At 41.2% G+C, this 20705-nt stretch overlaps 1 protein-coding gene across 6 annotated transcripts in view; it reads left to right on the plus strand.

The window, feature by feature from the left end:
• The window catches only part of MTA3 (metastasis associated 1 family member 3), a 172647-nt gene that overhangs the window by 120141 nt on the left and 31801 nt on the right, over positions 1–20705 (plus strand). For 5 of the 6 annotated variants that reach the window (XM_064572163.1, XM_045884488.3, XM_045884487.3 and 2 more), the window contains 3 exons: positions 9133–9207; positions 11456–11514; positions 17839–17963. In XM_064572163.1, coding sequence (XP_064428233.1) covers positions 9133–9207; positions 11456–11514; positions 17839–17963 — 259 coding nt within the window. The remainder of the gene's footprint in view (positions 1–9132; positions 9208–11455; positions 11515–17838; positions 17964–20705) is intronic. The other variant, XM_054509694.2, reaches the window with a different exon arrangement.

A 20705-nucleotide genomic window follows, 5' to 3' on the forward strand; every position in this document is an offset into this window, starting at 1 on the left:
TGCTCAAGATTTTCTCTTTATTATTACTATTTTTATTTTGTTGTTTTTTTGGCAGTTTTACTACTACAGTGCTTCTGGGTATGTTTTTCTTTGTAATTATTCTACTTAGTTTCCAAGAGCCAGGATCTGCTGTTTGTGTGTTAGTTTGTATGATTTATATATTGATCTGTCTTCCAGTACACTAATTCTTTTCTTTGCCATGTCCAGTATACCGATAAACTTGTTAAAGGAAGTATTCAAATATGATAGTATATTTTGCTAACATTTATATTTTATTTTTTATATTTTTAATCTGTTTAAATTCCCCATCTATTCACGTGTGCTGTCTTACCTTTTAAGATCCTTTAATATAGGCGCGCCTGGGTGGCTCAGTCGTTACGCGTCTGCCTTCGGCTCAGGTCATGATCCCAGGGTCCTGGGATCGAGCCCCGTATCGGGCTCCCTGCTCCGCGGGAAGCCTGCTTCTCCCTCTCCCATTCCCCCTGCTTGTGTTCCCTCTCTCGCTGTGTCTCTCTCTGTCAAATATATAAATAAAATCTTTAAAAAAAAAAAAAAGATCCTTTAATATATTAATCTAATCTGTAGGTGGGCCAGGTTTGGATTTGGTTGTTGTTCTGTTTACCTTCAGGGTACCCACTGTATTGGAAGGCCTGACATTTCATGTACTGCCTTGACATCTTTGAGCCTCACTGGGCCCCAAAAACTTAACTGTGAGTTCCACTGCTCTTGCCAGATATGTCCCCCACCCCCCGCCCCCCGCCAGCGGGAAAGGCTCCCCATCTGCCTAGTTCTGGCATCTCCCTCCTTCAGCCTTTTGGGTTTCACTTCCCTGCTAGCCCACAGAATTACTCAGAGAAGCCAGTCACATCCTCCCATGGGAACCCTCTTCAGAACAAGGGCATACCTCACCCTCTTGTTACACAAAACCTCACTTTCACAGCCTAGTGACTCACTGTGGCCCTACAGGGTGTCGTCTTCCCCTGGGCTGTGAGTAGCTGTGACCAATAAACCACTGTCAGTCTCTTCTCTTTTGTCTTCAGTGTTGTGTGTTGTCCATCTGGCCACCTGATACTGTTTTGAGGGGCGGGTCCCTCCCTCCATGAAGGGGTGAATAGGAGGTGATCTGAACATCCACAGACTTCAGATTCTTACCTGTGCTTGTTGTGAGGCCTGGGATGTGGGAGGGCTTCTTCAGTATTCCTGTCTCAACCTCAGCAGGCCCTGTGATCCAGGGCCTCTCTCCACATTTTGATAAGTTGTGTTTTCATTTTTGTTCCTTCAAAGTATTTTCATTTTTTGTTCTGATTTTCTTTTTGACTCATGGATGATTGAGAGGTAAGTTCCACATATTTGTGATTTTTTTCCCCATATATTTTTGTTACTGAAGTCTAGTTTAATTCTGTTGTGATCAGAAAACATACTTTGTAAAAAAAATCAAAATTGTACATTTTTGACATGTGATTGATTCTGATCATAGTATATGTTCCATTATGGTGAATGGTCCATGTGCTCTTGAAAAGAAGAGATATTTTGCTATTTGGTGGAATGTACTATAAATGCTATTGGGTCAAATTTATTGATGGTGTTATTCAAGTCTTCTGGAGCCTTACTGATTTTCTTTCTACCTGTTCTATTGTTGAGAGAGCAGTATTAAAAGTTTCTAGCTATGATTGTGAATTTTTCTGTTTTTCTTTTTCAGTTATAATAGGTTTTTGCTTTAATTATGTTGAATCTGTCTTACTGGGTACATACATTTAGCATTGTTATCTTCTACTAATGAATTGACCCTTTTATCTTTACATCATGCCTCTTTATGGTAATATTTCTTGTGGTGAAGTCTACTTTTTCTCCTATTAATATAACCACTCCAGTTTTATTTTATTGATTACATGATATATCTTGTTTCCATCCCTTCATTTGTATCTTATTTATATCCAGAGTAGGCTTTTGTAGACTGAATATAGTTGGATCTTTTGTTAAAAACCAGTCCAACAATCTCTACCTTTTATTGAATTGTTAGACCATTTACCTTTTTTTTTTTTTAAGATTTTTTTTAATTTATTTATTTGACAGAGAGAGACACAGCGAGAGAGGGAACACAAGCAGGGGGAGTGGGAGAGGGAGAAGCAGGCTTCCCGCGGAGCAGGGAGCCCGATGCGGGGCTCGATCCCAGGACGCTGGGATCATGACCTGAGCCGAAGGCAGACGCTTAACGACTGAGCCACCCAGGCGCCCCGACCATTTACCTTTAATATCATTATCAGTAATGTAATTTTTGGTTTAAAACCAATCATGTTACCATTAATTTTCCATTTGTCCTATTCTGTTCTTTCCCCCTTTTCAAAATTATTTAATTAGCTAAAAAGATTTTATTTTACTTTAGAGAGAGAGTAAGGGGAGGGGCAGAGGAAGAGAGAGAGAGGCAGAGAATCCCAAGAAGACTCCATGCTGGGCGCCTGGGTGGCTCAGTCATTAAGTGTCTGCCTTTGGCTCAGGTCATGATCCCAGGATCCTGGGATCGGGCCCCGCATCGGGCTCCTTGCTCCGCGGGAAGCCTGCTTCTCCCTCTCCCAGTCCCCCTGCTTGTGTTCCCTCTCTCACTGTGTCTCTCTCTGTCAAATACATAAGTAAAATCTTTAAAAAAAAAGAAGACTCCATGCTGAGTGCGGAGCCAGATGGGGTGCTCGATCTCACGACCCTGAGATCACAACCTGAGCCGAAACCAAGAGTTGGACGCTTAACCAACTGAGCCACCGAGGTGCGTGCCCCTTTAATTATTTTTTTATTCCAGTTTTATCTCTACTAGTGGCTTACTAATTAAACTTTTATTTGTTCGGTGGTTTACAATATGCATCTTTTTTTTTTTTTTTAAAGATTTTATTTATTTGAGAGAGAGAGAACGAGAGACAGAGAGCTTGAGAGGGAGGAGGGTTAGAGGGAGAAGCAGACTCCCTGCCGAGCAGGGAGTCCGATGCGGGACCGATCCAGGGACTCCAGGATCATGGCCTGAGCCGAAGGCAGTCGCTTAATCAACTGAACCACCCAGGCGCCCTACAATATGCATCTTTAATGTTGTACAATCTACCTTCAGTCAGATCCACTTAGATCACATAGATTATAAGAACCATGTGACCGGGGCACCTGGCTGACTCAGTTGGCAGAGCATGTGACTCTTGATCTCTGGGTCATGAGTTCAAACTCCATGTTGGGCGTAGCGCTTACTTAAAGAATGAGAGAGAGAGAAAGAACGAACCATGTGATAATACACTTCTAGTTCCTCCTTCCCCTTCTTGCACTTTTTTTGTCATACATTTTACTTCTGCCTATGTTCTAAATCTCACAGTGAATTATTACTGTTTTTTCCTTTAGACAATCAGTGATCTTTTTAAAGAGATTTTTAAAAATATCTTTTTTCCCCATATTTACTTATGTATTGTTATTTATTTTTAAAAATGTTACCATTTCAGGGCGCCTGGGTGGCTCAGTTGGTTAGGCGACTGCCTTCGGCTCAGGTCATGATCCTGGAGTCCCGGGATCGAGTCCCGCATTGGGCTCCCTGCTCGGCAGGGAGTCTGCTTCTCCCTCTGACCCTCCTCCCTCTCATGCTCTCTGTCTCTCATTCTCTCTCTCTCAAATAAATAAAAATAAAATCTTTAAAAAAAAAAAATGTTACCATTTCTGCCCCTCTTCATTTCTTTTTTTTTTTTTTTTTAAGATTTTATTTATTTGAGACAGAGAGAATGAGAGAGAGAGAGAGTGCACATGAGAGGGGGGAGGGTCAGAGGGAGAAGCAGGCTCCCTGAGCCCGATGCGGGACTCGATCCAAGGACTCCAGGATCATGACCTGAGCCGAAGGCAGTCGCTTAACCAACTGAGCCACCCAGGAGCCCTGCCCCTCTTCATTTCTTAGTGTAGATTCGAATTCCATCACCACCAGCAAGGGCTTTCTTAGGTTTCCTGCTCTGGGCCAGTTCTTTCTGATGAACACCTGTTGGAGATCTATGGCAAACATGGATGGATTGCCCTGGTGTCTAGAGCTCCCATAGATGCTAAACAGTTGCCCTAGCTCACTGTTGACCTTTAATAATTTGGTAAATTTTTGACTGTTTTCTTCTTTGTTTTAATTTGTTATCTCTCTCTCTCTTTTTGTTTTTGTTTTGTTTTGTTTTGTGCTTTTCCAAAGTAAAAATAGTTTGAGTCTAGTCTTTACTCAGTGACTTTGGAGTTCAGTTCAGTTGATTGTCTTGTAACTTTAGCTCTGTGATGGGCTCAAGAATTGGTGTGGTTTTGTAGATTATCTGTTTTTTTTTTTTTTTCTTCTCATTTTTAGGGTGGGAATGACATTCTTTTATGGATTTTATATCCTAAGGAGAAGCAGGACCTGAAATATGCAAAGGAACCTGATAAATTCAAAGTGCAGAATAGTAAAGTCTGTGTTCCTTATGCATTTAGGTCTCTTGCTATAGAAACTCCTTTCAGCAGAGGATATTTCCTAGCTGTTTTATCACTTAAGCTTCAATTGCAGATAACAAAATTATATAAGCTATTTTAAACAGAATTGGATTTCATTTTGGATAATTACTTTTTATAGTTATAAATATTATATATTTATTATGTAATTTTGGATAATTGATAGGGTTGGAGACGTAGGCTCCAGGATGGACCTCAGAATGTTCCACAGGAATGGTCCAGCAGGGGAGTTCCTACCTCTGCCCCACCCGGGAAGAGGGAAGCTGCTGGGTTAACCTCTGTTCCAAGACTAAACTACTTTAAACATGGTCTTGGGATCCTCTGGTGGAGCTGATAGCTCTAGAACAATTTTGTGCCTCTTAGCTCTGCTGCAGCTGAACAGATAACCTGTGCACCATTCCCTCTGTCCTGCTTAATGCGCTTCTGAATGTAGGTCTTCTACATCTGTTTGGAAGAAATAAATCACAAGGGAGCCTCAGAAATACAGTATTTCCATTCTAGCCTTCCAGGATAGGAAAGTGAACTTGAAGGAAGTTGGAAAGCCATAATTGGAAACAACAGAACCCATTTGAGTGAGCTAGTTTAAGGAGAGAGAGATTGATTACAGGGTGTGTTACGGGCTAACAGAACCTCCAGGCAGGCCAGGTTCCAAGTTTACATGCCTCACAGCCAAGACTTTTGAAGCCAAGAACTAACTAACCAACCCTGCAATGGCAGCATCCTAGCAGAAACTCTACTACATATATTGCCTCTACCACCAGTCTTGCTTGATTTCTGCTCCAACTTGATTCTGTCAATAAATGCCACACATTGGGGCGCCTGGCTGGCTCAATCAGAAGAGCGTGCAACTCCTGATCTCAGGGTCATGAGTTCGAGCCCCACGTTGGATGTGGAGATTACTTAAATAAATAAAACAAAAGAAAAATAAATGCCATATGTCTAGGGCTATTCTTTGAACATTTCCTACCTTTGTACAAGCTAGAGTGCTTTTGATTATGGATAAGAGAAACTCAGCCTCACCCAGTTTAGTATAAAGAGTAAATGTATTGGTTATATTAGTCAGGGTTCTTAGTTGCTAAGTACGAAATTCACTATATCTAATTTAATCAGAAATGAATATAGGATAGTAAGTTCTCACAGAATCTCTGGGAAGACTAGAGAACCAAGGTGGGACACTACACTTCCAGGAACAGTGGAAATACCCATGCCCTCTGCTGCTTGGCATCCGTGATGTTAAGCGTGGATGGCAGAAAGGTCAACACGGATGCCCCAGAAGAACATGATATTTCAACCATCATTCCTTTTTTTTTTTTTTTAAGATTTATTTATTTATTTTAAGAGAGAGAGAGAAAGAGAGCAGGGGGCAGGGCAGAGGGAGAGGGAGAGAATACTCAAGCAGACTCCCCACTGAGTACGGAACCCGATGCAGGGCTTGATCCCAGGACCCTGAGATCAAGAGTCGGACTTCAACTGACTGAGCCACCCAGGTGCCCCTCAACCATCAGTCTTGCCAAACAGTTCATTCTCCCTGCATGCAGCCTCATCCTTACGTTGCTCACTTCTCTATCTGGATGTCATCTTGTCAGCTTGCCTAAACGTGGCCCATATGTCTGCATCCTTGGTCCAGGGTATCTGGGGAAAATGTAGTTTAGAGCTTTTAGGAAGGTAAGCTAGAAGTGGATTGGAAGTGGGTATATAGGATCTGTCATCACCCACCTCTTTGGTAACTCAGCATCATCCTTGCCTTCCATACATGCTTCCTTTCCATATATCAACTTTTAAACAATTGTAATTATCCCTGAATCATTAGAAAATGTGGTATCTTTTCCTCAAATTTAATGTCACAGCATCCTTCTCTGGTTTATTCCTACTCTGGTTTTAGTCACAACCCTGTCTTTATTGCTTGTAACTTCTGCATTCAATTATAAAGGTAAAAATACCTGACAGACCTTATATAAAAATAGAAAGGGAATTGGGCTGCTGAAGGAAAACCATTATACCAAGCAAGGAAGGAAATATAGCTTCTTTAGTCTTCTTTTCCCTGTTTCTGAAACTCATCCTGAGGTCTTCACTGGTATTCAAAATCAAATTCCTCCACTGTTCTCCCCTTAGTCCCTTAGATGACCAATGTTCTTAACCTGGTCGGGTGACCCAAACCTTTATTCCTAAGGGTTCTGAGCCCTGGGTTAGAAGCAGTGTTCTGTGAGGACAAGTCATTCATAAGTCTGTGGTTGGTATTGCTGGTCAATGCATTATAGGCAGAAAAGGCTAGTCATATTTAGAATAATTGTCTATTCAACAAGAACAAGATGTCTGTTCATTCCAGGATGCTGAGAGTCTAATGTAACTGACATGTTACCAGGAATGGTGCCATGTTGGAAGCCCAGTGTACTCTGTTCCTTGCAGATTGGACACCTGGAGTAATCAGATCAGATTTGGTGAGAGGACATCCATGTGGTGGTACCCATGTGTAATCTCTGTCTGCTTGCCTCTGTGTCCATTTTGTTTATGTGTCCTTTGAGCAGTCATTGTTCTGCCTAGGGAAGGAGGCTGGCTGAAAGCCCTAGAGGAGATCATCTTGTCCTCCTGATATTAATGAGAACCTCCTCTCCAGAGGGAGCCTTTGATAAGCATGGAGACACAAATATCCTCACACTTGGTCCCATCCAGAGGTATCCGTCCCACAAACCTCTTTCCTAAGCCTCATTGTTACCAGCCTTCTAATCTGACTCCTTTCAAGTCCCCGATCACTGTGACAGGTAAATAACCACTCTCAGCGAGTGGGTATGGATGAGTACCTCTGGCCAGCTTTCCTTCAGCTCAAAGTAGAAAACCCGATGGTGCCTAATGTCCTGCGCTTCCAAAGGATCTCCCTTCTTCACTGTACTTCAGAGCCACTCCTGCTTGGGGCTGAGATGCTGCCGCAGTAGAATTCTGGTCAGTGCCAGTATATCATGCAAAGCCATCAGCCACATTCAGATTTTTTCCTCCTCACTTGCCATGTCCTAGGGAACTCCTATGAAGCCGTGAGGGTTGAGGGAGAAATGATACTGCAACAGTAGACACACTGGGATGTGTTACTTGTACTTTCAAGACGTGTACTTCTTGAGAGCGCGGTGTTCTGAGCACAGCTGAGTAGGACTTTATGGCTTAGATAAAATCTGGCTGATGATGAAGCTCAGGTTCCATAGTCACCTGGTTTCCTTTTCTCAGCCTTCCAGGTAATTGCACGCCAGGGGCTGTTTCTCCGAAGAAGACTAGTGGGGGGACGAAGAGGTCTTAGCTTGCTTGAAGCCCTGGGGGACTGTGCCCATGACTATCCTCTGAGGTCTTCCCCTGTGAGGTCTTGCGGGGGGCTCCTTACACCATCCCTCAGGCACTTTCAACTCCGTTAGATTGCCCGTTGGGTCGTGGAAAACGGTATTTGCCTTAGCTGCAATGCAGACACCAGGGGCTGTGCAATTTGGTCCTTTAAGGAGGCCACATTTGTAACTGCTGTTGCAGTTGCCACCCTGTTAAGCTGAAAATAATGTCCTTTCTCAAAACTCCATCTGTTTTCTCTTCAGAGCAAACAGGTGAGTGAAACGTGGAAGTGATAAGAATGGTGTGGATATTGTACCCGTGGGTTTCAAGCAGACCCCTTGCTGCAGGGCGGTGTGGGAAGTACTGTTGTGACTCCCCAATCCCCATGGTGCATTAGGGCAAGCTAGCTAGGAGTCGGAGAGAGCACTGAGTCACCTATCCGTAACATCTGGCACGACAGCTAAAGATTGTGACTATCACATCATTTGTTTGAAGGTTTGATCTGTTCCGATTTACATTTCGGACGACTGACAGATTTCCCTTTACAGAGGGTCTCGTTAGTAGGAGCTCATTTGGCCAGTTTTGAGTCATTACAGGAAAATAGCAAAGGTAAGCTTCCTATTTCTCAAATACAAGCCACACTCAGCTACATAGTCTCCCAGAGATTTAGGGGTTTTTTTTGTTTGTTTGTTTGTTTTAAAGATTTTATTTATTTATTTGAGAGAGAGAGAATGAGAGAGAGCACATGAGAGGGGGGAGGGTCAGAGGGAGAAGCAGACTCCCTGCCGAGCAGGGAGCCCGATGTGGGACTCGATCCCAGGACTCCAGGATCATGACCTGAGCCAAAGGCAGTCGCTTAACCAACTGAGCCACCCAGGCGCCCGAGATTTAGGTTTTTATTTTATTTACAAAATAGGTCAAAATAAAGCAGTTTTTATAGAGATGAGAACCTTTATGCCAGAGACCAAATGACAACCAGGTGTAGCTGCATCTTTGGAAGTGTGAAGTAACTTAGGCTAAATCTATTTAAATATCATTTCTAAAAATTGTACTTCAATCCCACCTGCAGCCCAGGAATAACTTTCCTGAATAGGTCATGAAATATTATCAGTCATAATGTTTATAATCTTTAATAAAATGGGAGGTGAGAAATGGAATGTGTTGTATTAGAGTCTCTGACTGAATATAACTTGTTTGGGGTATCCTTTGCTAAGAATTAATTTTAGTTTTCTCAAACACTTCTCCTGGAATGAATCTTCCATGTGGATATTTGCCTCATTATTTTTAAAAAGTGATTTTAAAAAGAAAGCAGTTTCTACAGTAGCTTGTTTTCCATTATCATATTAAATATTTTTTCAGCTCCCTTGGAAATCATTGACTAGCATCATTGAATATTATTACATGTGGAAAACTACTGACAGATACGTGCAACAGGTAATTTTCTTCATATTGCAACCAATACAATTGCATTAAAGTGAGCTTTCTGTTCATATCTTAATATTTCTTAGCAATATACTTAATTCTAAATTTGCTTTATCTTTTCTGTACTATTTTAAACTATATGATTTCATGTCCTTAAGATATTAAGATTTTAGTCCTAATATTTTCTTTACTTCAGAAGTCATTATGATAAATATTTTGGAAAGACGACAGGGAAAGATACTACTAGAGAGGTATTATTTTCCTTGCAGGTGCTCGGTGCTTCATCTCTTTGTGAGTGTAGTTGAGTGGAATGACCTAAGATGTGAACAGGTTATTTTTATGGATTATTAGAAATTTAGACCAATGCCATCAACCATACAGTTTGAGATATTTTGAAAGATCTTCTGAAACCTCCTTAGATGACATTTGTGTCATATATATATCCTCTAAGTCTTTGACCTTAACTGTAGTAGTTAGTATTACTAATTCGATGTTTTGGTACTGTACATAAATTTTTCTCCAGAGATATTTCTAAAAGCAGGGAATCCTTTAATTTTGAGTCCTTCCTAAATGTTCCAGCTTGAGATAATTCTCTCACTTACTTAATTTGAGTACTATTACTTTTGGGGAAAGGTACTTCTTCCTTAGTGACTTCAGTCAATACTTGTTTTTATATTCTTCTAGTCACAGTTTAGAGCTGGTAAAGAAAGGAGCAAATATATTTAACACAGACATGAGTTTCCCTAAGTTATGTGATCATACAGTGGCAAGTGTTGGGTGCCATAAAAATACATTTTAAGGGTCACTTCTATTTTTTTAATTTTTTTTAAAGATTTATTTATTTATTTGAGAGAGAAAGTTGCGGGGGGGGTTGGGCGGCAGAGGGAGAGAGAGTATCCCAAGCAGGCTCCACGCCCCGCACAGAGCCCGACTTGGGGCTCGATCTCACGACCCTGAGATCACAACGTCAGCCGAAACCAAGAGTCGGGCACTCAACCAACTGAGACACCCAGGCGCTCCAAGGATCAGTTTTAAAATGACCATAGTGAGTTGTCGAGATCATGAATAGTGAACACATACCCATGGCTTATTGAAAAGTTTCTGGTGTCAACATCATGTAGAATTCAAAAGTGCTTATTTCAAACAACATAGAAGTGAAGACCATGTACTCTGGAAACTTGTGTTTTTCAAGGCCAAAAAAGTCCCTAAAGATGGTGGAAATAATGGCATTATGGGTGGTCGAAAAGTAGTTTTTGGATAAAATTATTTCCAAATATTTCAACTCTGTCTCTAAAAGTTTTTTTTTTCTTTAAAGATTTTCTTTATTTGAGTGAGAGAGTGAGCAAGTGAGAGCAAGAGCCACATGCACGAGCAGAGGGAGAGGGAGCAGTAGGCTCCCACTGAGCAAGGAGCCCAATGTGGGACTCGATCCCAGGACCCCGGGATCATGACCCGAGCCAAACGCAGACGCTTAACCGACTGAGCCACCTAGGCACCCCTCTAAAAGTTTTAAGTTGTCCTCTTAAATGTTTTGTTTTCTCCTCATTGAGAATGTGGATGACTGCCTTATATTCTGGTTTGTCTTCTTTTCAGATATCTACCATATATTGTTTTACTTCCTTGTTTGTATTCATTTACTGTGTTGGTCAGTTTCTGGATATGATTAGGTAATCTTTTCCCCATTCCTTTTCCTACATTTGGCTCCTAATTGGCTCCTGAAATCTGATGTGAGTTAAGCTAGGCTTTAAAGTTTATTGCATATCTCTTAACACTTGAGGGTAAATACTTACTTAATTGTACTTAGGGGAGTTATCTCTTTCTTTCTCATGGACCTTGGAAACTCATCATTTCTGATAAAAATATTTTTTAAAGCAAGGAGTGTGTGTGTGTGTGTGTGTGTATGTTCCAGAAGGGCAAAAAAGAAAGTAGAAACTAAATTTGCAAAATAAAAATGGTTATTTCTAAGTCCTGTTTATTCACTGGTGGAGCAGTAGAAAATGGACTTATTCACTGCTTTCTTTTTAAAATCTAGGTCTAAAATGGTATTAATACTTGCAGTTCTGTACCTCAGAATCTAGTGAATTGTCTTACAAATGAACAGAGTTTGAGAATATGTACATGAAAGAAAGGCCTTTGTTAAAAATGGCAATTTTTGAATGATGTTTTAATATTTCATTTTCTTATGAGTTTTTTAAGACAGTGAAGTGGTAATAATTATTAGGCAATGTATGTAAAATATTTTATCTATCTTTTGAATTAGAAACGTCTAAAAGCAGCAGAAGCCGAGAGTAAACTGAAACAAGTGTATATCCCAACTTAGTAAGTAACAGAAATCTTTTAAAATACTTGTCATAGTATGAATTCTATGAAAACAAAATATGTCATTTTGGTCAGTTTCAGCCAGATTTGAATTTTGTTGTGTATCTTATTTTCTGACACTACAAAGCACGAGACTTGCTTCCATTATACCACTACAGTGATTTTTTTTTAGAAAGAAAAATGGCTGGTGGGAGAAACCCCAAGTAGACAAAAGGATGAGAGGAAAAATGCCACGTGGTATCCTTTTATCAAAGCTGCAGGGAAAGCATCAGAAAACTAACCTCTGAGACTCTATTATTTGAAGCAAATGTGTTTCAGAAAGCTAGCAGCTTTTGAAACTTCTGTGTTATGGAATGGATTTGGGAGGTGTGGTGCACGTTGCCCTTTTGAGGTTGTTTATTTGGTTGCAGATTTGACATTGTTTGCTTGGCAGAATGGTTAAAGAGAGTAAGAAGAACCATACTTTGTAAACGTTGGATAAATAATGAATAGGTATCAGTTGTTTCACATGTCTGGTATTCTGTCATCATTATTAGGGGGAGCTTAGAAATCGTCATATCGAAATGGATGCCAGTTTGCTTTTCATTTGCTACATTTTAAATGAATTATAATCTTTTTTGAGGCCTTTTGAGATCGTTCATTTGTTCAAGAAAACTTAGTTTATTGAGTACCGTGTGTATAGTGCAATACTAGGTTCTGTGGGGATTAACGTGAAATTGCTACAAAGTTCTGTGTGCTTCTCCAGGATTTTTGTCACTCAGTACAGTTGTTTTATACCCAGGCTTTTGTTCACTGAACTTTGATAAAGTAATACATTTATATATAGGAGGCCTTGTAGATAATCAATTGCGATATTTTTAAATAATTTTTTTATCTCAAGGTAGATAACATGTAATTTACAGGATTCATAATTTTTATTCAGAGCTGTAATGTCCCTCCTGCAGTGGTTTCCAGTATTTTAGAACATTTTATATTTTATTTGAGTAATTTATAGAAGAGCAACTCCCCAAAGAAAACAGTGTGGCGATTCGTAAGTCAGGTTTTTATTTATTTATTTACTTTTATTTATTTTTTATTTTTTTAAAGATTTTATTTATTTATTTGAGAGAGAGAGAATGAGAGACAGAGAGCACGAGAGGGAAGAGGGCAGAGGGGGAAGCAGACCCCCCGCTGAGCAGGGAGCCCGACATGGGACTCGATCCCGGGACTCCAGGATCATGACCCGAGCCGAAGGCAGTCGCTTAACCAACTGAGCCACCCAGGCGCCCCATAAGTCAGGTTTTTAGAAGCAAGCACAGCAGCTTTCTTGGGCATTGTAGTGCTGTCACATCCAAGGGAAAGTACATCTAACCAGTTTTCACCTAGTAACCCAGAGAATTGTTTCTGTTATGTTTTGCATTGACTTCATTGGAGTCTTGATCTAAGTCAAAGACCAGCAAACTAGTCTGCAGGCCAAATCTGACCTGCTGCCTATTTTTGTAAATAAAGTGTCATTGGAACACAGCCATTCTCATTCATTTATGTATTATTTATGTGTGCTTTCATGCTTCGATGGCAGCATTCAGAGGTTGTGACAGAAATTGTAATATCCACAGAGCTGAAAATATTTACGATGCCAGCCTGATCTAAGTGAAAGATGTAAAAGTTACATAAATCTTCTACATAAATGGAAGGTATGAAGTTACCTTGAGTTGGATAAGAATCTGAGTCCTTTGAAGAATTTCACAATTAACTCTGAAATCAAGTATTTTGAAACAAATAATAGGTTAAGAATTATTTTATGCTGTCATTTGTTGGAGCCCAGCAGTCTCCTATATGCAGAGCACTCTGTTCAGTACTAGAGGTAGTAAGGTTAAGAAGACAGACTACATTCTAGCGTGGGGGAGACAGATGCGAAACAGTCACCCAGTGTGACAAGTACTATGATGGGGAAGAACAGAATAGTTTTTATGAGAATCTGTACAGAAAACCAGACTCAGTTGATGCTGTCAGGAAAGATTCCTTGTGGAAGTGAGTCTGAGTGAACTCTGGAGGAGGAAGAGGAATTAACCAGGTGATGGAGGCTTTCCAGGCCAAGGGGATCCTGAGATCGGAAGGGGCAGAACAGTAGTTAAGGAGCTGAGACAAAGGCAGTGTAGCTGGTGTCAAGAGAGCGGTGAGCTGCGGGAGGCTGGTATGGTAGGCAAGGGCCAGGAGTGTACCCATCTGATGAACAGTGGAAATGGATTTTAAACAAGGAAGTGTCATGATCAAATTGGTGCTTTAAGATCACTGGCTCTATTTTAGAAAATGGTTTGGGGAAGAGGAGTAATAGTGGATGTAAGGAGACCCAGTTATGAAGTTCTTGGAGAAGAAAGGTGATGGTAGCTTGACGTGGAGTTGTGGCCCTGGAAATGGGACACCACGTGGAGGTGATTAACATGTATGGAGGGGAGAGGGGAGATGTCAAGCTAGAGTCCCAGATTTCTGGCCAGCACAGCTAGGTGGATTGTTGTGCCCTTCACCAAGCTAAGAAACTGGCAGAGAAGCAGGCTAGGTCATTTTGAATTTGCTCTATCCAAAAAGAGGTGTTGAATCTGATGTCGGATGTATTGATCTTAAGTTCAGGGGAAAGTTTTGCTCTAGAGATACAAATTGGAGCTTCATCAGCATATAATACTGTGTTTGAAACCGTGGATGAGCTTTCTTAGGAGGAGCAGTAAGAAGAAAAGGGTCTTGGGCCAATGTTGAGGAAATCCAGGATTTATGTATCAGAAAACGTAGGATAGCAAGGTGAGTGCGTTATCACAAAAGCTGAGAGAGGAGTGTGTTTGAAGGAGCGGAAGAGATTAATTAATCATGTCAGATGTTGATGAAAAATAGCCTGAGAATTTAGCAACATGGCAGTAGGTCATTCCTTGGTCATCTTTAATGTAGTGGTCGAGGACTGCATGCAAGCCAAGGAACTGCAGAGAGTCAAAATGGGCAACTCTCAACAGAAGTGGCTGGAAAGGTCAGTCGAAGGAGTTCTTCACTTTGAGGGGTAGGTTGGAAAAGAATAGTAGAGTTTTTTAAGTAGGAGAAATATGTTTGCATGATAATGAAGAGGGTCCAGGAAAGAGAATCAAATGTACAAAATTCTCGAGAAGAGGGCAGTAGGGGTAGAATCTGGAATACAGATGAGGGGGAAGAGGTTTGGGCATTAGCTAAAAGGACAGTTTCATACAATGCAGCTTTAAAAAAATTTTTTTTTTTAAAGATTTTATTTATTTATTTGAGACAGAGAGAATGAGAGAGAGAGAGCACATGAGAGGGGGGAGGGTCAGAGGGAGAAGCAGGCTCCCTGCCGAGCAGGGAGCCCGATGCGGGACTCGATCCCGGGACTCCAGGATCATGACCTGAGCTGAAGGCAGTCGCTGAACAGCCGACTGAGCCACCCAGGCGCCCCTTGAGTGTGTTTTTCTTAACTTGTATGATGTCTTGGGTAACAAACATATCAATTTCCTAACCACCCTATAAAACTAATCTTTGGTTTTATTCAGCTCTTTATTTTATTTTATTTATTTTATTATTTTTTTAATCATTTTTTTTAAGATTTTATTTATTTATTTGAGAGAGAGAGAATGAGAGAGAGCATGAGAGGGAGGAGGGTCAGAGGGAGAAGCAGACTCTCTGCCGAGCAGGGAGCCCGATGCGGGACTCGATCCCGGGACTCCAGGATCATGACCTGAGCCGAAGGCAGTTGCTTAACCGACTGAGCCACCCAGGCGCCCCCAGCTTTAAAAATTTTTTTTGTATGTTTGTCTTAGAGTAAGAGTTTATTCAAATGGTCACATTGAAATCATTTGTCACCTGAGAATTAATCTGTAGGTACTTAGATTTGCAAAATGGATTTTAAGTGATTCACATGTCTGCATTCATTGAGTCTTTGCACACTTGTTTTCCTTTTATGATTATTATAATTACGATCAGTGGTTTATTCAGTCAAATAACATGCAAAATTCAATTGAACAACTGAGGTTGTGTTTGCTCTCTTTCTTTTTTCAGGCAGCTCACCTGTAAATTTGTATTAGCTCTTTTTCAACACATATATTTAGCCCTGGGTAAAATGTCAGAAATTTTCATATTTTGAGGGAAGCCGTCTGAGATTCAGTCAGTCACTTGATTTAAGGGGGCCATCCTTCCTATCTATATCTAGTAGATTCTTAAAAATCAGAAATATTTATTACATACCTTTGGAAATCTTAGTCATTATAAGTCACCACTTTTTTTTTTTTTTAAGATTTTATTTATTTATTTGACAGAGACAGAGATAGCGAGAGCAGGAACACAAGCAGGGGGAGTGGGAGAGGGAGAAGCAGGCTTCCCGCTGAGCAGGGAGCCCGATGTGGGGCTCGGTCCCAGGACCCCTGGGATCGTGACCCGAGCCGAAGGCAGACGCTTAACGACTGAGCCACCCAGGCGCCCTATAAGTCACCACTTTTAATCACGTACATTTTCATCTGCAAACTATAAGAAAATAAACACATTCTGTCTTGTGTAAAATGTGTTTTAAAAAATGATTTGTCGGGGCGCCTGGGTGGCTCAGTCGGTTGAGCGGCTGCCTTTGGCTCAGGTCATGATCCAGGGGTCCTGGGATCGAGCCCCACGTCCGGCTCCCTGCTCAGCGGGAAGCCTGCTTCTCCCTCTCTCTCTTCCTGCCACTCTGCCTACTTGTGCTCTCTCTCTGTCAAATAAATAAATAAAATCTTTAAAAAAAAAAAAAAAAGATTTGTCTTCAAGATACATTGCTGGCACAGGTTAGAAGGGTAAATAATAGTCCTCTTACAAAGTGGGGACCTCACTGCACACAGAGGTTAAATGATTTCTCCTGGGGGTGGTGGTGAGGTGTCACCTAAGAGTTGCAGTAACAATGCCAGAAAGAAATCTTAATTTGCCGTCAGGCCAAGTTTACACATTAGGCTTTCACTGGTAAATGGAATTGAAGAAACAGGAAACGGCAAAGAGGAAGCTCCTGAGCCAACTCTGTGCTGAGACTCCAAGTGTCTTGATAGTTGTGAACTCTCATTACCTCAGTAGCTGTGGGGAGTTAGAGTATAGTCTGCATTCAGTCATTCAGCATTCATTGCTAACAAATGGTTGACTAGTTTATTTTGCTTGTTTTCTGTCTAGCAAATAGACGTGAAAGCTCCTCTAGAATGAAAGCTCCTTGAGGTCAGGCACTGAATAAATATATGTTTAATAAATTCTGAGTTTATTTGAGAACATGTCATGTGCACCTGTGTAGTATTCTAGGGCATGGCTTTATAAGCAAGGGAGTTAGCTTACCCCATGTGGGGAAAAGTGAGCCATGTTTGCACCAAGTAAGTACCAAGGTACTCTAGGCTACCTGTTTCTAAGGAATTATGGCCTCTGGGAAATTTGCATATAAACACTTGATAGATATCTCCTTCTCATCCTCCTAAAAATGTTTTCTTAAAAACCTCAAAATACATTGGTTGGCTTTTCTTTTCTTTTTTTTTTTTTTTAAAGATTTTATTTATTTATTTGAGAGAGAATGAGACAGAGAGAGAGAGCATGAGATGGAGGATCAGAGGGAGAAGCAGACTCCCTGCCGAGCAGGGAGCCCGATGCGGGACTCGATCCAGGGACTCCAGGATCGTGACCTGAGCCAAAGGCAGTCGCTTAACCAACTGAGCCACCCAGGCGCCCTTGGTTGGCTTTTCTAATGTCAAGTGCCGTGTAATCTTTCTCATAAAAATTCAGACGTCGTGGAAATCATTATCATAAACGGTTAAATCCCCTGAAATGCCAACTTAGATTCTAGAGATACGCTCTGTTGACATCCACAGTGTCTTTGTTGAGCACGTGGCTTTTGTGCAGTTCCCTCAGGAGCCCGCGCCCTGTCAGCAGCTCCCACACCAGTGGCAGGAATGGCGCGGTGGCTCTCCTAAACACAGCACGCCGCTTTAACTTAATTGTTTGATCCCCCCAAAGTATTTTTTATTCTCAGGAGAATTCATGGTAAGTAATAGAGCTTAGGAGCTTGTGTCTTTCAAAAAGCCACAGAGGGTGTTCTAAGGAAATTGGGTTCGGGTGGAGGAGAGCTAATAATGGCTGTCTTTACTTTGTGCGTATCAGGCATAAGAGATTGGTTTTTACATACCCTTGTTTTGTACAGATGAATGGTTTGAGTTCATTTTAATCCCTTACGTTTACCAGCTTATTTCTTCTTTACCAAACATTCAGATGTTTATATGTAGTTAAGATAAAGCAACAGAGAGATAGACTTTTGCCTTGTTATACGGGTCGTTTTTATCACCTCACTTTATATTTCATTGAAAGCAGCAAACCAAATCCCAACCAAATATCTGCCAGCAATGGCAAACCTGGTGCTGTGAATGGAGCCGTGGGGACCACATTCCAGCCACAGAATCCCCTTGTAGGGCGAGCCTGTGAGAGCTGTTATGGTAAGTTGTATGGTAAGGCGGCTTTCTCCTCTCCTTCGGGGCCTGGGATGCAGTGCGTGGCCCTGTGCGTGGCCCTGTGCTCCCACTGCGGGGTGGGAGGTGTTGAGCAGCCCTCTCGAGGTACCTGAGGCGCACCTCTCAGAGAGCAGGACGGTGTGAGTGGATGCCCACCCTTCCCTTCGGCCTGGACACTGAATTTTGGTCCTGGGTTTCCTCTGCTTTGCTTCTGCAGGGTCCTCTGTTGAGTATCCCACTGCAGTGTTTGCTAAGCTGCTTTCAGAGTTGTTGCTAGCTTTGTGCAAACCATGGTTCCACGGAATATACCAAATCCTATTTTGGAGTTTCTCAGTTATACTTTGACAGAGGCTCCAAAAAGTTCTGCCAGGAAGACCTGTGTACGGATGAAGGGCTACTTATAATCCTCAGACCTGGTTCTGTCAGAGCGCACTGGTTTGGGAGATGCTGTTCTATGTTTGCCTTTGCTTTCAGGCCCCCGGTATATTTATCAGTATCTGTTCATGTCAAAATCCTAGCAGACATGGGCAGTATTACAGCTTATTTGACCTGGATGTTAGATTGGTTTGGTGAGATGAAGTAATTGATAGACTTTTAAAAAATATGTATTTTATTTATTTATTTGAGAGAGAGAAAGCAAGCACATATGCGCACGGGGTCGGGGGGGAACAGCAGAGGGGGAGGGAGGGGGAGAATCTTTTTTTTTAAGATTTTATTTATTTATTAGAGAGAGTGAGAGACAGAGAGCACAAGAGGGAAGAGGGCAGAGGGAGAAGCAGACCCTCTGCTGAGCAGGGAGCCCGATGTGGGACTCGATCCCGGGACTCCAGGATCATGACCTGAGCCGAAGGCAGTCGCTTAACCAACTGAGCCACCCAGGCGCCCAGGAGGGGGAGAATCTTAAGCAGACTCCACGCCCAGCACAGAGCCCGATGTGGGACTCAATTTCACCACCCTGTGATCATGACCTGAACCAAAATTAAGAGTCGGATATTTAACCAGCTGAGCCACCCAGGTGCCCCAATACACTTTTTAAAAAAAAATTCTTGCTATTTTATTGTCTCTCTTAGCTTCCCCCCCCCACACTTTTTCTATTTTTTTTTAAGTAATCTCTACACCAGTGTGGGGTTCTAACTCAGACAACCCTGAGATGAAGAGTCGCATGCTCTACTGACTGAGCCAGCCAGGCGCCCCACACTTTTGGTATTTTTATACTTATTTAAAATCTCAAACAACATAATCTGTTCATGGATATCAATGACATTATAATCTATGTTTCCTTACAATCAAAGTGGCTTGGGGTGAGAGAGGGAAGGAAACTAGTATTTATTGAAAGTTTACTTGGTGCCCAGTTTTTTCTCTCATCAGCCCTTTGGAGGGATAGCTGTAGCTTACTGCCCTAAGGGCACGGAAACGAGGGGCAATGTGGCCTCTGCTCTACTTCACACCAAGCTACAGTGTTAGAAAAGCCCTTTTTTTTTTTTAATTTAATTTTTATTTTTTTTAAGTAATCTGTGTACCCATTGTGGGGCTTAAACTCACAACCCCAAGATCAAGAGCTGCATGCTCTACCAACTGAAGCCAGGCACCCCTAGAAAAGACTTTTAAAACTAGGTAACATAGGGACGCCTGGGTGACTCAGTCGGTTAAGCATCTGACTTGATTTCGGCTCGGGTCATGATCTCAGGGTCATGAGATCAAGCCCCATGTTGGGTGTGGAGTCAGCTTAAGACGCTCTCTTACCCTCTACCCCTCCCCCGCTCACTCTCTCTAAAAGTAAATAAATAAAAATAAAAAACGGTCATATAATTTTCTTACCTGAAACCAAGGAAAGTATGATCCAGGCAAATTGCTGACTTCATAGAAATGGTACATTTCTAACCATTTTTCTGCACCATGGAAGCACAAAGGGAAATATATGTACATATACATAATTGTATGTGTATTGCATGAGTGTCTTTGAATTGGAAACTCTTAGATATTGAAGTTTATTTGTATTTAAATGAAAATAAAAAGAATCCTACAGACAAGTGGTGGCTTAATCTGTCTTATTTTTGACTTACCCCTTTTACACTCATATGTAGTCTCACATATCCTTTTAAATAATTATTCTGTCATTTTTATGTGTGCATGACAAATGAGTGATTTTTATTTTATATTTATTTTAGACTCATTAAATAATATCATAAGATGTATCTCATAACATGCATGTAAGATTTATCTTTATAGAATTTGGTGTTTTCTTTTTGTCACTTTTTTAAAGATTTTCTTTATTTAAAAAAAAGATTTTATATATTTTAGAGAGAGAGCACACAGAGGGGCTAGGCATAGGGAGATGGAGAGAGAGAATCTCAAGCAGACTCCATAGCCTGATGCAGGGCTCAGTCTCATGACTCTGAATCATGACCTGAGCCAAAATCAAGAGTCAGACGCTCAACTGACTCTGCCACCCAGGCGCCCTGTCACTTTTTAATTGCATTTGAGTTAATTATGTAAGGGGAAAGATGTTGCTTGACAAATATTAAAATGCCATGTCATGGTTAACTTGGGTAAAGATGTACATTTAAATATGAGTGAAATTTTATATTCAGAATCAAAAATAGGAGCCTAATATTTAGGATTCTTAAAATTTGTGTTTAAAAAAATCAACTTATTTGACTTATTGTTTCTAAATTATGAGGAAAGGTTTTGGGCTGCTGTTTGCAAGGAGTCCACTAGAAATAACAC

The sequence above is a fragment of the Mirounga angustirostris genome, unplaced genomic scaffold, assembly GCF_029215605.1.
Source record: "Mirounga angustirostris isolate CCGP_5_RB_7025 unplaced genomic scaffold, mMirAng1.0.hap1 SCAF_10, whole genome shotgun sequence".
NCBI classification, from domain to species: domain Eukaryota; kingdom Metazoa; phylum Chordata; class Mammalia; order Carnivora; family Phocidae; genus Mirounga; species Mirounga angustirostris.